The sequence below is a fragment of the Ursus americanus genome, chromosome 10 (genome assembly GCF_024610735.1).
Source record: "Ursus americanus isolate L20-20 chromosome 10, mUrsAme1.1.p, whole genome shotgun sequence".
In the NCBI taxonomy this organism is placed as follows: domain Eukaryota; kingdom Metazoa; phylum Chordata; class Mammalia; order Carnivora; family Ursidae; genus Ursus; species Ursus americanus.
The window spans coordinates 66725389-66741814 of record NC_142136.1 but is presented as its reverse complement, the minus strand read 5'-3'; the positions used below and the strand labels follow the sequence as shown (position 1 = coordinate 66741814).

At 32.8% G+C, this 16426-nt stretch overlaps 1 protein-coding gene across 7 annotated transcripts in view; it reads left to right on the top strand.

The window, feature by feature from the left end:
• PDS5B (PDS5 cohesin associated factor B) overlaps positions 1–16426 on the top strand; it is a 186464-nt gene that overhangs the window by 115007 nt on the left and 55031 nt on the right. For all 7 annotated transcript variants that reach the window (XM_087865205.1, XM_087865202.1, XM_087865201.1 and 4 more), the window contains exons 15-19: positions 197–245; positions 2380–2519; positions 4171–4286; positions 9020–9125; positions 11559–11719. In XM_087865205.1, coding sequence (XP_087721331.1) covers positions 197–245; positions 2380–2519; positions 4171–4286; positions 9020–9125; positions 11559–11719 — 572 coding nt within the window. The remainder of the gene's footprint in view (positions 1–196; positions 246–2379; positions 2520–4170; positions 4287–9019; positions 9126–11558; positions 11720–16426) is intronic.

The window sequence follows — 16426 nt, the reverse complement described above, 5'->3', positions numbered from 1 at the left end:
AAGAGAGGACGACAGCAGAACATTCACCTTTCATTCACTTTATGGAATTTAAACGTAGCTAAAGAAGGAGCTCACAGTTGTGGTCAGGCGTGGGCCTGAAGCATTAGTAGGTTATGCTTATCTAATTTTCTGAAGAGTGTAATGAAGATTATTGTTAGGAAATGTTAATTTTGCTTTTTTTGTGTGTGATTTGCAGACAGATGCCAGTGTCAAGGCCATATTTTCAAAAGTGATGGTTATTACAAGTAAGTTATTTCAAATATTACATGTAAAATTTAAGGTTTAATTGAAGTATCTCTTTTTGATAATTTAAAGTGTTTCATGGGGTTTCATTTTAGGCTATGATAATATAGGAAAAGAGTATAAAGTGTTTTTGACTGATTTTTTTTTTCAACAGGCAACTCAACTTCAACTTTTTTTTAAAATTTTTATTTACTTTGCTACACAGAATTTTTCTTTTTCTGTTTTGTGTTGGTATGAGCAAGAATTAGAGAAAGGATTTGTTACATAAATTCATTTTTGGGAATTCATTCAAATTATTGCATAAGCTTACTGCGAAAACCGAATCGGTGCTTTGGTGTTTTTGCTCTAATGTGAATCTGTTTGAAGCTAATTTCGTTCTAAGCCAAAATTTAGAGTAAAGTGTATACCTAATAGTTACAAAAGAGCTTCTTTGAAAAAAAAACAACTAATTTGCTTTTTTGCTTTTAGTGATTTCAAATAAAATTTTAATTGCATCTAACAGTAAATACAAAAGGATTCTGTAGCACATCTCTTTGGTTCAGTCCAGGGAATAGGTAAAGTAGCTGTTTTTGTAGGGCATTTGCTTTTCCTCCTGCTTCAGAGATCACTGTGTATAGTGTAGCACATGGACAGAGGTCATATCAGGAACACCTGGAGGAACATTTCTGCTGAGCTTCTACTTGGGAACAGTGAAGAGATCTATCTTAGATGGATTTCTGAGATGTTAACAAATATTCCAAGATGTGTATGGAAGTAATGCTCTGATGCTGAAGAGAACAGTAACCTAATTAACTGAGTTTTAGACTAAGTGATAGGAGTTTTAGCATGAATAAGGCTTTAAGACCAAAATATCTTTTAGTCTTGGACAGTTAAACATAAATTAGTTTTCAGTTTCTTTAGATAACTTAAAGCAAGTGCTTTTCAGTCTCTCTCCTTTTTGTTTGGCTGTGAATACTCTTCTTAAAGGATATCATCCCCTATATTTTTTCTGTTTTTTACCCAAATTCTGTTCTGAGGAATGCTAGTATCCTGTAGGTGTTAGTAGTATTGTTAGAAAAAAGGGTTTCATGGTCAAGTACGTTTGTAGGATGCTGAATTAAAGGGTTTTTTGTTTGTTTCCTCCCTCCCTTCTCCCTCTGTTTTCCTCCCACCCCCCCCCCAATCTGTTTGTTTCTTGAATGGTAGACCTTATTGTAGCCTTTAGTATGATGCCTGTACATTATGGAGGGGCAGTAAAGTATGTCACATCTTCCAAAATTATTTGGAAGACAGTATGGTAGCTTTTTTTAATTATAGAAACATGAAAAGATCATACAGTCAAGTATTTATAATAGGGACACTTTGTTCTTATTGTCCTCAGTGATCTAGCTAAGACTTAAAATGGAATTTCAAAGTTATATATGAACTTGAAGACTGCACTTACTGCATTTGTATTTTAGGATTTAGTTTAATTTCTACAACTTTTATTGTAGTCCATAGTTCTATATTATAAATTCTGTTACTAGAAGTATCTTAGTCTGGTCTTCTATAATAGTTGTGAGTAGCACACCCCCCCCCCCCCCCGCCCAAGACACTGGGATCAGCATCTTAACTAGCTTTCATGAATGTTTTGATACATCAGTATATTAGGAGAGTGGTATAAAAATCCTCTTTGATTCTACGAGGATTTATCCTTTCTCATGCAATAATAACATATCCAACAGTAGCACCTGAAACATTTTGATCAGCATGTGTTATTGACTGATAGCATGTGTATGTGAATTATCTCTGGATGGTTTAACAGATTAATGCAATACAGGATAGTTTCTTAAAGGTAGAACTTACTGATCTCTTGTTGTGAGTTACAAGAGAATAATGTACACAACAAGCTCAAGGAGACAGTAATAAATTGGTATCATTCAGGTTGTCATTTAGTGCCCTTAAATATTATAAGGGGTTATTTAGAAATAGCCAGTTTGATCTTTTCCTACAAAGATGTTCCTTCACAGTGATCTTGTTTCATATTTCTAGAAAACCAAACTGAATTTGTAAATTAGGATTATTAATCAAAGTAATAAAAAATGAGAAATGTTGATCTTTTTATTATTTTGAGAAATTTCTAAAATGGTATTTTTACTGAATTTTAATTTATTTAAGGAAATTTGCCAGATCCTGGTAAAGCTCAGGATTTCATGAAGAAGTTCACACAGGTGTTGGAAGATGATGAGAAAATAAGGAAACAGTTAGAAGTACTTGTTAGTCCAACATGCTCCTGCAAGCAGGCTGAAGGCTGTGTGGTAAGGAGAGACATTTAAAAAGAACTAATGTTTGTGGCACCTGGGGGGCTCAGTTGTTTAGTGTCAGACTCTTGATTTCGGCTCAGGTCATGATCTTAGGGTTGTGAGATTGAGTCCCTCGTTGGGCTCCATCTTGGGTGTGGAGCCTGCTTAAGATTCTCTCTCCCCTTTCTCTCTGTCCCTCCCCCTGATTTGTGCTCGCGTGGGCACATGGGCTCTCTCTCTCTCAAAAAACAAAAAGAGCTAATGTTTGAAGAAGCCCCCAAACCTTTTTGGACCCCTTTTAGAAAATAATTTATATTCATTATGTAAAATTTATATTCATTATGTAAAATATGCATTATTTTAAATAATACTCATTATGTAAAATTTTGACCCCTTTAATAAAATAATTTATATTCATTTATGTGAAATTTATATTCACTATGTAAAATATCACAAAATGACAGTAAACTATAACCCCTTTATAGAGAAAATGACTCTTAATGTTATAGTATATATCTTCCAAAATAAGATCACATACATACAAGCAATGTACATTTTACTTATTTTTATTAGTCTTTTACAGTATTAATAGCAGTGTAGCATACCATTGAATATATGTGCCATGATTATTGAACAGTCTGCTTGTGTTACACATTTAGATTTTTTCCCAGTTTTAAAGAACACTTTAATATCTTTATAGCCAAATAATTTTTCACAGTCTTGATTATTTCTTTAGGGTAGATTCAATATTGGCTTCTATCATTATTGGAAAGAAGCAAAACTCCAAGAAGAACATAATTATTTTGGTAGGATTTCTATTCTTGGTTGCTAGTCATCTGACCATTTTTTCTTCTTGGGCATATTAGCCATTTATATATTTTTGGTAAATTGTGTGTTTTTAATCTTTGCCTGTTTTTCTGGAATGACATTTGTCTTTATCTTACTGATTTGTTAGTCATGTATGTTAGTTAAGCTGCAAATAATTTTTTCTAATTTTCTCTCATTTGTAGTTTGCCCTTTCATTTTGTTTATGATGTCCTTTACATACCATAGTTTTATTTTTATGTAGCTGAGTCTATCAGCAGACTCTTCAAGGTTTTTGCATTTTATCCCCTGCTTACAAAACACCATTCTATTGCAAGTCAATGAAAATATTTACTAATGTCAATATTTCTCCGTCTGTTGCCCATGCATCTTCCAAGAGGCTTTAAAAAAAAATGATTCTTGGCTCCACCCCAGATTGACTAATCTTTACAATGAGGTCCAGAAATCTGTTGTTTTAACAAGCTTGCCTGATAATTTTGCTCTCTGAACTATGTGTCTCCACTGAACTGGGTTTTATTCTTTTGTATTTGTTTTTATCTTTTTGGAATGTTTGTGGCATAAGGTATAAGATAGGGACCTGTTTTTATTCAAAATGTCTGTTCAATTCTTTCAACTACAATATATTGAATAATCCATCTTTTTTCATATTAGTTGAAATGTTACCTTTCTTACATGCAAAATTTTTAATTTAGTTTGTTTTCTGGGCTCCTTCAATTCCTATTGATTTGTTTATTCCAACACCAGTATTACATGGTTTTAATTATTTTAGGTTCTTAACATTTTAATGTGATGTAATTTTTTAAACATATTTTTGTAATATTTAAAAAAATCTGCCTTACAGCGTGAAATAACTAAGAAGTTGGGCAACCCCAAACAGCCTACAAATCCTTTCCTGGAGATGATCAAGTTTCTCTTGGAGAGGATAGCACCTGTGCACATAGATACTGAATCTATCAGGTATTTTTATATAAAAATACTAAATTTTCATTACTATTCACTCATGCTTCAGTCAGTTGCTTTTGAGTACCTGCTATACACAAGGCACTTACCTGTACAGATTTTTGTATATGTGTGATGGCTAAATACTCATCTATGTATATCTGTTCATATATATGTATATGTACACACTCATCTGTATATATATCTGTATATTTAATTTTTCTTATTTATTTTAAGTATTACTTCATTTGAATGAGAAAATGTCAGTTTAAGCCTAGTTTCTGTTATCAGTATATCAGGAATTCCTCTTTTTAGCTAGCTTGCATAGTGTAGGTAATACAAACAATTTGTAATTATTCCCTCAGGAAAAGAAAATTAGGTGAATATGTTGTAAAGCAGGGTATGATGCATTTTCACAGGTATTTGAGAACTGAAAGTGCTATTTTTAAAACAACCCTCATTTCAGCTTTGATATCACCTGACTATGACATCTTGGAAAATACTTTCTTTTTATGGCTGTATTCCTTTTTGTAAAATGTTTTTTTTTTTTAAACATTTTCCTAAAATGTTTCAACTGGTTGAAAAAATAAAGTGTTTACAGAATGTATGTATATGTAACATTCTGGTTTACTGGTCATCAGCAGTCTCTTTTAGAGATATATTAGAATCTAAATAATAATATCCTGTATCCACTAAACCCTTTTTGGGGATTTGTTTTGTTTGGGAGGGTAGAGGGTGTAGCTTTTGGCCTATGATTCCCTGCAGAGTAGGGAGACCCTGCTTTGGACACCCAGTAGTCACTTTGGACTCCTATTGCACCAGTTTTCATTGGAAGGAAGGGTCTAAGGTTTGAAAAACAATATAAAACAAAAAATCAGAATCCTCTATATTAGTACAAGGAAGAGACTGAATCAGACTAAAATTCATTAAATAAAGAATCCCATTTTTTCTCTATTCAAGGCAGTGCTTGTTAGATATTGGCAAAGCTTATTTTTTTTGCTTTTCATTAACCCTCTGTCTGGTAATGGAATAAAGAGTTTTAATCAGGAGATTATATTATAGTTTCATAAAGTTAACGCACATAGTGTTCAGAGGACTGAAAGAGGATTTCTCTAAAGGAGTAGTATTTGACCTAAGAGGAAGAATGGGTAAAATTTTGTTTTTACAGAGGTGGGAGAATGAATATTATAGGCACTGAGATTAATATAAACCAGGTTAATTGGGTAGGAAAGGACAAGGATATTTAGAAAATGATTGCCATGGAAAAGTATGAAAGTATTATGGATAATGCTAAAAAAGTAGTTGGGATCAGATTGTGGAAAGCACTGAAGGTCTAACTTTAGAGTTACTGTATTCTTTAGTCTGTTGAGAACCATGGATGCTTAATGGTGGATAGGAGGAGGGAAGAAGAATGGATAGACTGTTAAGATGTTAAAAATTGTCTATGGATGCTGGTAGTGGGATTGAAAGGGAAGATTATATTTGAGGAAGGTTTTAATAGATGGGTTATCTTACTGGAAATGAGGAATAAAGTTGATGAGGAGTCAGAAGTATAAGAGCTCAAGTCCAAATGATGAAGCACATAGTAATACTTTGAAAAGAATTAAGGGAACTGATGTGCTTTTTATTTGGACATGACAGACAATTAAAAAATTTAGGCAAATTGAGCTTAATGTGAAACTATGAGAGTGGGTTTGTTCCCTGGGCATGAGATTGTGTTAAAAGAAGTAAAAAGATTAAAACGTCATGGGCAGAACCTTGGAATTTTGTTTTTCAACAATAGAAAAATTACAGGAGTATAAGAACACCAGCGTTTTGAAAGTTAAGATGGAGAAAGTTTTCACAAATAATGTGTACTATGAATAGTCAGACTGAGGTCTTTGGCTTTTTCATCAGTAGTTTGTGACGTAAGTAACAGTAACAACTAATAGCAATTAATCCTTATAAAGTGCCTGGGATGATTTCAGATGTTTTACATGTTTACTCATTTACCTCTTAACCATACGAGACAAGAAATATTATTATTCCCAATTTACAGATAAGGAACAGTGAGTTACACAGATGTTGAATAACTTCCCCACTGCTAGGAAGTGGTGGATGGCATTGAAACCAAGGAAGTCTGGCTCCAGAGCCCAGGTGGTTAACCACCACACTATTTAATAGGTCTCCAGAAAGATTCCGCTCTTAGTCCCTTACGCCAGTAGTCAGTGAGTGTCCAGTTCACCTAACTCTCCCTGATAGTGGTTATTAACCTTTTCAGTCCTTGCCATTTCATAGGTAAATGGTGATACTAATTTTTAAAAAAAACAGTGTGTCACTAATAAAGTTGAACATTTTTCTTTCCCATATATTTCTTGGTTAATTGCTTTTTAAAAAACTTTTCTATGAGGGGCTTGGAGGAATTGTCTTTTTCTTATTGATTGTAAGAATGCTTTATAAAATTAGGGGACGCCTGGGTGGCTTAGTCAGTTAAGCGTCTGCCTTTGGCTCAGGTCATGATCCCAGGGTCCTGGGATTGAATCCCTCATAGGGCTCCTTGCTCAGTGGGGAGCTCTCTTCTCCCTCTCCCTCCCACTCCCCCTGCTTATATGAGCTCATGCAGGCATGCGTGCGCGCTCTCTCTCTGTCTCTGTCTCTGTCTCTTGCTGACAAATAAATAAATAATCTTAAAAAAAAAAGAATGCTTTATAAAATAAGGCTATTAATCTAGTTTGATTGCCTTTTAAATTTGTATAATTTACAATAAATACTATAGATTAAATCTATCAGTTGTTTCCTTTATGATTTTTCTGCCTTTCCTTTCAATCTAGGTGGTTATATTTTTTCCACTTAAATCTTTAATTGTTCTGGAATTCATTTTAGTAAGGTAGAAGTAGATATCCATCCTTTTTTAAAAAAGCCTACCGTAGCTTGTTACATCAACTCCATTTATTGATAAATTCTTTCCTTCTCAATTAATTTGTAATGTTTCCTTATTATAGCATAAATTCTGTATGGTTGGGACTCTTACTGAATTTTCGCTTTGGTTCATTTGTCTTTTGAGGTGTTAATGAAACATTTTTGTCTTGTTGAGAAAATTCTTTCATCCTTCCCCCTCCCCCTAAAATTGATTGGCTGTTCCCAAACTTTAATTGATTTTTCCAGTTGAGCCATAGAATGCATCTATTGAATCTTGTCCCATACCAAGTTCTGTTCCCCTGATAACATTTGGAGATTTAGTGAAAAAATGTTATTAGTATTCTTAACTTATTACTTATTCTTAACTTATTCAAATCTCTGTGTTCCCTTTCATATAATTCTGAGTTTACACACAGATTCTGTGCATGTAAAACTTGTTTTATATATTTTAACATGTCATTGTGAATAGATTTTCCCCTGTCTGTATTTTTGAGGTGGTTTTGGCTGATACAGAAAAGCACTATCGATTTTTTGTGTTTTGTTGCTATCACCTCACTGAACTCCTAGTATTTTTTAGTAGTTTTTCAGTTGATTCTCTTTGGTTTTACAGGTTGATCCTTTTTCTCATAGATTTTTATATGACTGGCTCTTGTTCTTTGGTTATTAGCTCGGTTGTATCTCTTCAGAAATGCCCTTCCTGGCTGAAGAATTTTACTTCTTGTCTTTGCCTTCTTTCTAGTCACTATTGTTCTCTGATGATATTTTCTATGTATTTGCTTACTTATATTTGGACTTCCCTTACTAGACCGAGAGCTTCATTCATGCTCTTTGTCATGGAAGAAAATAATGACTTTAATTTTGGATATGTGGTATTTTTCATTTTTGTGGGACACCTAGGTTAAAAACCTTGGGGTCGCCGAAAACATCAAAGAGAATTCAGGCTGAAGATTTGGGAGAGTTGGAGCTGTGAGAATCAATTATTCAAGAAAAATGGGCATAAAAGGAGAGAACATTCTCAAAGATGTCAGCCGCTAAGGGGTGATAAATTTAAGAGTACCCAACAAGACAGATACATTTGACTCCTAGCTTGATCTTAAATTCGAGTTCATGATATTTTTGTAGAAACATAGAGCAACTAAACATTCAAGGAACATTGAATAGTTGAATTTTCCTGCATTTTGATACATAGTTGTGTCTCTAACTGTAGTGTATGTTACTTATTTTTTATAAAAAAGAACAGATACCTCAAAGTGTAAATGATTATTTTAGATAATTGGTATTGCGTTATAAATGTTTATTTTAAAATAACCTAAGCTTGTTTTTAGAAGAAAATTTCAAAGAATTTTGTTTCCTTTTTAATCTATTCTAATTTCTAGTGAAGTTTTATTATATGTCTGTTATCTAGATATTTTTACACCTTTTAGGAACAGGCCTGTGTGTTTCTGACTCTTACAACAGCGCCTGACACATAGTAATATTTGGTAAATATTTTAAAAGTGCTTAATGCTGCCATTTATCCTTTATTTCAGTATATGTTCTATTTACTTAAGAAGTAATGAATTTCAAATAATTAGAAAACATCTATTCATGTGTCTGGGCATGATTCTTCCATGGAAAATGCAAGAATAAAAATATAGGTAACATTAATAAATAGCAAATCAAATAACATTTGGACTTCATTTGAATGGACAGGGAAAATACTATTTTTGAGAAGAAGTATCTTAAAATACCTATTATAATTTTTTGTCTTGCAGTAATGTTTGGAAAACAGCTTTGTCAAATTTTTATGTGTTTGGATGTGGTCTGTAAAAAAAAATTCACGATTATTTTTCTTAAACATTGTCATATTTTAGTGCTCTTATTAAGCAAGTGAATAAATCAATAGATGGAACAGCAGATGATGAAGATGAGGGTGTTCCAACTGATCAGGCCATCAGGGCAGGTCTTGAACTGCTTAAGGTAAGTACGCTTGTGGTGAAATTAAGTGCCTAATTAGATAACTGTTGAACATATACATAGTATATATTTTTTATTCTTGAGATTTGCTTCTTAAGTTTTTATAGAAATTGAAGTAAAATTTTCTCAATCATTTTAGGTAATTTAGAAATTGCACATTTCCTCTAACATGTAAGCCAAATATTTTCAGGTTTAAATTGTATAATATAGCCTACCTAGTATTATTACATTAAAATAGCAGATTATAATTTGAAGTTTTCATTAGTGAGCAAAGAAAGTGCTTAGCCCTACCAAACATGGAGCCAAATTCTTCCTAAAACTCCATTTTATCTTTTATTTTGTTAGCTAAAATATACTACTGCCTTTTACTTATTATTATAAAATCAGCTAATTGTTGACAACTTAGAAAATATAAAATTATAAAGAAGAAAATATTCATAAGCCTATCACACATGAACATTCCTTTTGTTTTCCTTTTAATCTTGAAAAAAATGCATACTTACATAGTTGGGATCAGACTGAATATATACAATTTTGTATCTTGACTATTTTCCCTTATTAAATTATAAGCATTTTTATCAGTGTTTTTTAAGGACGTGTTTCTAAGAGTGTCAAAAAAAAAACCAGATCTGATTTACGGCTGTCACTTATTAGATGGATGCTTTTGGACAAGTTCATTGCCTCCACTTCCTCATCTGTAATTGAGATAATAATAGCACTTACCTCACAGAGGACTCAATTAAGTCATGTACATAAGTTTCTGAGCATCTGGCTCATAGTAAAAATATTGTATTTTTTGAAATGGTAATTAGTCCACTTTTGCAGTGCCATAGAGTTCCGAACTCTTTCCCTGGGTGTTTAGATTTTCCTAATTTTATTCTTCTTATAATCACTAAAAAGATAAATATATCTAAGATCTCTTGCTGATGTCTTTTTTTTTTTTTTTACAATACTGCAGTATAAAGAGAATGATCATTTTCAGAATTTTTGGATGTATATAATCAAATTCCTTTACAGAAAAATTATACCCATATAGAGTTCTGTCAACAGTGAATGAAGGTGCCTATCCTATCTTCACAAACATGGAATATTGTAAATCTTAAAGAGATTTGCTAATCTGATAAGTAAAAATAATGTTTTAATTTGTATAATCATTAGCGTTTCCCTATGATGAATTTATTATTTTTATCCTGTGTTCATTTTCTCTGTTTTAATCTTGTGTTCATTTTCTACTATATTTCAATTTTTTGTTCTTTTTAACTGATTTTTTTTATTTTCCTTGCTTTTTTATAGGACATATTTGATATATAAAAATTAAATGTATTTTATTACATATGTTATAAAGTATAATAATAAAGTGAATACAGTGAAAAGTAAATAGGATGCTAACTCAAATAGAGTATTAACAATACTGTTGAAGTTCCCTGAGTAGTTTTTTCCCATGATTCACATCCCCCAGGTATAATTGTTCTAAATTGTTCTGTTGTTTGGGATTTATTATTCTTTCTCTCACTGTCCTTTTAATTTTATCATCTGTGTCTATCTGTGTATCTCTAAATAACATCACTTATTTTGCTTGTTTCTGAATCCTACAAATATGGCATTACACTTAATGTATTTTTCTACTGCTTGCTTGCTTTTACATTCCGTGTTTGTTTCCAGTTGTTTAAGCCTAAAAATTATGTCTTGTTCAGAAGATTTTTATTTTTGTTTTTCAATCTGAAATAGAACTCATCTGAAATTTATTTTGAAAGTATATATTGTAGGGGAGGATCTAATTGGGTTTTCTCCATATAGCTGTATATTTTTATCAGGACTATTTATTAAAAATCCCATCCATTTTCATTTTCTGTTCCTTCTTTATAATCTGTTTTACTCTGTATAATCTAAGTTCTTATATATGTTTGGACTAAAAAGTTTTACTTTTTCTGTTTTGTTTCTTATGTTAGTACCATGTTGATTTGATAATTGTAACAGGTGTAAATGTTATGATAGCTTTTATGATCTGTTGTTTTAACCCTCTTTCCTAGATAACTGTTTTCCAAAAATGTTATTAGCTAGTCTCTTCTAATGACCTTTATTTAAAAGACTAGGGCTGTTTTGTTAAATTTTCTCTTCTTGTTCCTTTTCTCCTATTCTCATCCTCCTCCAAAAAACCCACACATTAACTAAAATCTAAATTATTTTGAAAAGAATTATATTGAGTAATTTAATTTGGATAGAAATGTCTTTGTTAGGTCATGCAATCTTCCTACACTAGAACATATCTATTACATATTTTAGTAAGTTTTAAACTTTATTTATAGTGCTCTCATGTACTAATTAGCATAATTATTTTTATATTTACTTTGAGTATTTCCAGTATGTAATATTTTGGGTTTATATCGTAAAGATGGAAAGGGTTTACAGATCATTTTTATGACTCATTTTTTTAAGGTACTCTCATTTACACATCCCATCTCGTTTCATTCTGCTGAAACATTTGAATCTCTCCTGGCTTGTCTGAAAATGGATGATGAAAAAGTAGCAGAAGCTGCACTCCAAATTTTTAAAAACACAGGAAGCAAAATTGAAGAGGATTTCCCACATATCAGATCGTAAGTTTATTCTGATAAATATTCCAGAAAATAGAAAAATAAGTTACTGTTTTTTGATTTATGTAATAGTTGGAATCTTTTAAGTTTTGAGGAAATCATGTCTAGGTTATCTTAAATTTATACCATTCAGTTTAGATTCTCATTTTGTCGGGGAAAAAGCACTGATTGGTATTTTAGACGATTCACGAAAATGTGGAGCAAACATGGCATTTCTTTCTGAAGCATTGATTTTTGCTTAAATGCTTTAATGAAAACAATTTTATAGTAAAACATTCTCTTAATATCATGGCATAGAGTAAACAATTCACATGAATTTAATGTGTAATGGGAAATTTCAAAGGAATTTCAGCAGGACTGTGCATAGGACTCTTCAGTATACTCCGTGATTAAAGGTATTGAAAATTTTCAGAAGCAGTGCTTTATTTTATTTGACTCAGGGAAGTATGGAATAAACATCCTAACAGCAGTGTATTTTTGTGTGTGTTTCAGTATTTCCAAGCATTGAAAATTGTGCTGTTATCTTTGGGATCTCTAATGCTGGTTGATTATTCAAGGTTCTATAATACCTCAAAACAATAAGTCTTCATTTTCTATGGATCCCTGCTTACTTCTCTTATATGCATCTCTCCACCCTGTTCCTGGAGGGGTGTATCTGATAGTTGGTCCTGATCTTGCCATAGTCATTGGTGGTTAGTTTACATCTACCTCATTACTTCTGGCTTAGCCACTATTCCAGTTAGTTGTGGCTGGGGTAACATGCTTCATGTGGAAGAAAAACCTCAGAAAGAGACTGGACAAAGTTAGCTCTTAAAATTTCAGGTACACTTTTTGTTATTTCTTTTTGTTCATATGAACTTAATTCTAGAAACTATTAATAGTACAAAGGCATTATTTAAATGATCGTTGAAACATACCAGAATTTCATAATCATATTCTCTTTGGCCTGAGTAAGAAACTTTATTGTTTAGAACTGACTTCTTCAGGCGCCCGGGTGGCAGCATCTGCCTTCAGCTCTGGTCATGATCCCTGGGTCCTGGAATCGAGTTCTGAGTCCAGCTCCCTGCTTCTCTCTCTCCCTCTGCCCTTCCAACCCTGCTCATGCGCTCTTTCTCAAATACATAAATAAAGTCTTTAAAAGAAAAAAAAAAAAAAAAAGAACTGACTTCTTAATTTTTAAGGGAATGCGGAGCATGAATTTTCCTTTGAATGATGCTGTGATTCTCCAGATCAGAGATCAGTTTGGAGATACAAACACTACATAACACTATATTACTGAATGCCCACTTACTCTACTATCTCATTTAAATGTTTTAACAGTTTAGTATAGTGTAAAAATTATCCTAATCTTCCAAATGAGAAAGCTAATATTCACTTGAGGTAAATGGTTATGGGTCATATAGCTAGCAAATAACAGAGTGAAGATTTGAATTTAGGCCTGTTTGTCTGAATGCCTATGGTACCATATCCATAATGGCACAGTTCCTTTCTTAGTTAGGGCTTTGGGCATGTTTTTGCTTGATTTATTCACTGGAAGTTTTAATTCTTATCCTAGACTGTCTTTCCTAGTACCCTTTATATCTTAAAGAAACTTCGATATATTTGTAGGAGAACTACAAGAGCAAGGTTGAGAGGTGGACATTTTAGAACATGCAAAGGGCATTTTAAAACATCTGCTTTAATATGGAACTGAAGTACTTAAAACTATTTGATTTATATGCTGAGTATATTTCAAATGTTTCTCATGAGGAAAATTAACTGATAGTGAGTACCTGCTGTGTGTGCATGCACTGTTCTTGATGAAATAGCTCATGGTATATGTCTTGCAGGAGATAAAATATGTATGCAGATTTTATGTTTTAAATGATTAAATTGCGTGAGTCCATATTGAGGAAAAATGATAGAGTTGAGTGTTTATTAAATTATCTTCCCTTGAATTCATCAAAATAATTCCAAAGAACCAAAACAAAAAAATATATCTAAGTAGAGGCTACCACAAACTGGACAGAATTGTTGCTAAATAAGTCATCTAGACCGAATTGAATGTGAGAACATTGACAGTTGATACACATATTACTGAATCAGGAGAATAAGGGATAAGGGGATGGATAGTAAGTGTTCGGTTGTTTGCTAATTGAGAGGAGGAGATTGAGGGATGGGCAGGCTTTGAGAGAAATAAGGAAAGCCTCATTTCTGCTGTCATAGAACTAAAGGAGAGACTTTGTAGTCACACCATTTTTCTTTGGGCTGACCTATTTTCCTTAGCAGGAGGAGCAAAGCTTAGAGGTGAGGCTTAGAGTAGAATTGTGAAGCAAATGTCTTGTTACCAACTTTACAGACAGTAGGAAAATATTGTGCGCTTGCCCACTAAACAAAAATGATGATGTACTATGGTTTCCGTACTGACTCCTCCTGTCTCTCAGGAGTCTGGCTCACCCCCAGATAGGGAGATGTATCAAAACTAAGAGTCCTCTTATAAGCATAGGCTAGAGCCATAGTCCAGGTGGAGCTAGTTCTCATCACTGACAGGGTTTCCGTAGACTCGGAGAGAAATTACGGAGATAAAGAACTTGGTCCGTTTAGTCCCAGCGCCTTCCTCCATGCTACTTACTTAGCCAACTGATTAATGAGTTGGGAGCTTTGATTTCAATGTTCAGTCATCAGGGAGACCCTATCTGCTTTTTTGTTTAAGTGGCAGAGCCAGAGAATTTCTCTTATTCAAAGATGAGTTAACAGAGTACAAATAAATTAACAAACATGAAACCTAAGCAGATATTTTAGTATTCCATAGAAAGCTGATAATCACTATTTGAAAGAATTGAATTTTTCTAGGAAAAAAGAAAATTTTAAACCATTCTAAACTGCCAAGAAAGTTAAGCAGCAAATGATATCTGGAAAAATAAGAGAACAAAAAAAATACATAAAAAGAGAAGTGGCAGGACTAAGGATAAAGAAGACAGGAACATGCTTGTATTATAAAGTATATTATGAGCAGCAGGGAGCAGAGTAAACAATATCAAAAATGTAATTAGTAAGTTGGAGATAGAGCATGAGAAAATTGCATAGAACGTGGAAACAGTGGGCATAGAAATTAAGGCAGTTAAAGAAAATCATTTGCAGATAGTGAAAAGCCCTCTTTGGTTTCTGTAGAGGAAATAAAAGAATAATGGAAAATGGAAAATAGTAAAAAAAAAAAATTAATAGACTTGTTTAGAATGAATGAAAATGTCAATCTGGAGATCAAGAGGACTCATGTTTTAGGAACACATCCTGGTGGAATTTACTGAATTTTCAGGGATTACAGAAGTGATTTCACAAACATCAATAGCAAAGAAAAGGAAGTGTATTATGTACAATGGAAAAATAAAGAGGTTCACTTCTTTCAGCTACATAAGATTTCTGAAGTTAATGATTCAACAGCTAGAGAGTTTTCAGGGACAAAAAAGAATATAACTGAAGAATTTACTGAGTAGCCAAATTGTGCTTAAGGACTAATGAAGGATATTCTTCAGGACAGAAAGTCTCAGGAAATGTATTAATTACCTGGTTTGTAATGTGAACTTTGTCTACCAAGGTATATACTTTTTCCCTTTGCATTCAGTTTGCTTAAGCCCCTCAATCCAACTTTTGTTTTCTTTTTGTTTGCATATCTGATTTGTCTTTTCTCATCATTTTACTTTCAGTATTTAAATTTTAGATGTGTCTGTCTCTGTGTTTTAAATATTTGAAAACTCGGATTTTACTTTTAAGGATGATGTAAATAAATAAAATTGGCTCAAGAAGAATGGGAGAAAACCTAATTAGGCTATAATTGTAAAAAAAAAAAATTGAGAAAAGTATCCTCCAATAAAAGGTCCCAGTAAAGTGTGTGTTATAGGAAGTATTTCGCATCTACAAGAAACCAAGGATTCTAATTCTTTTTAATTGTTTAAAGCATAGGAAAAAAAAAAAAGGCATTCAGTTTACTTCTTTCATAAAGCCAAGATAACTAGCAGGAGTGCTAAAACTGGATAACAAATATTCCCTTAAAAGAAAATTTAAGACAGATCTTACTAATATTGCTGCAAGAATTATAAGTAAATTTTTAGTAAAAAGCTTACTACAGTAAAACAAAAATATACTATGGCTGGGGCGCCTGGGTGGCTCAATTAGTTAAGCATGTGACTTTGGCTCGGGTCATGATCTCAGGGTCCTGAGATTGGGCCCTGTGTCCAGCCCTATGTAGGGCTCCTGGCTCCTGGCTCTGGGTTCTGGGTTCTGGGTTCAGTGGGAGTCTGCTTCTCCCTTACTCTCTCCCCTCCCTCCTCTCCCGCCCCGCCATGCTCTCTCTTTCACAAATAAGTAAAATCTTTAAACAAAAATCTTAAAAAATATATATATTATGGTCAAATGTGGTTAATTTCAGAAATACAAAGATGGTTGGTTTTAGTAAGCCTAATATTCATGTTACAATTTATTACAAAATTGAGTAAAAGGGAAGAGGGCACATAGTAGGTCATTCTGATAGATGCTAAAAGGGCTTCTGATAAAAAAAATGAGTCTTATTTATAATTAAATCCAATAAAATAGGATAAGTGTCTTTATAACATAATAAATTTGTCTCAAACCAATAAGCATCGTCATTCCCAGTAAAAATAGGAACAAAATGAGGATAATACAGTATCTCTGCCATGATTTAACATTGCTTTAGAGGCATTAGCCATTATAATT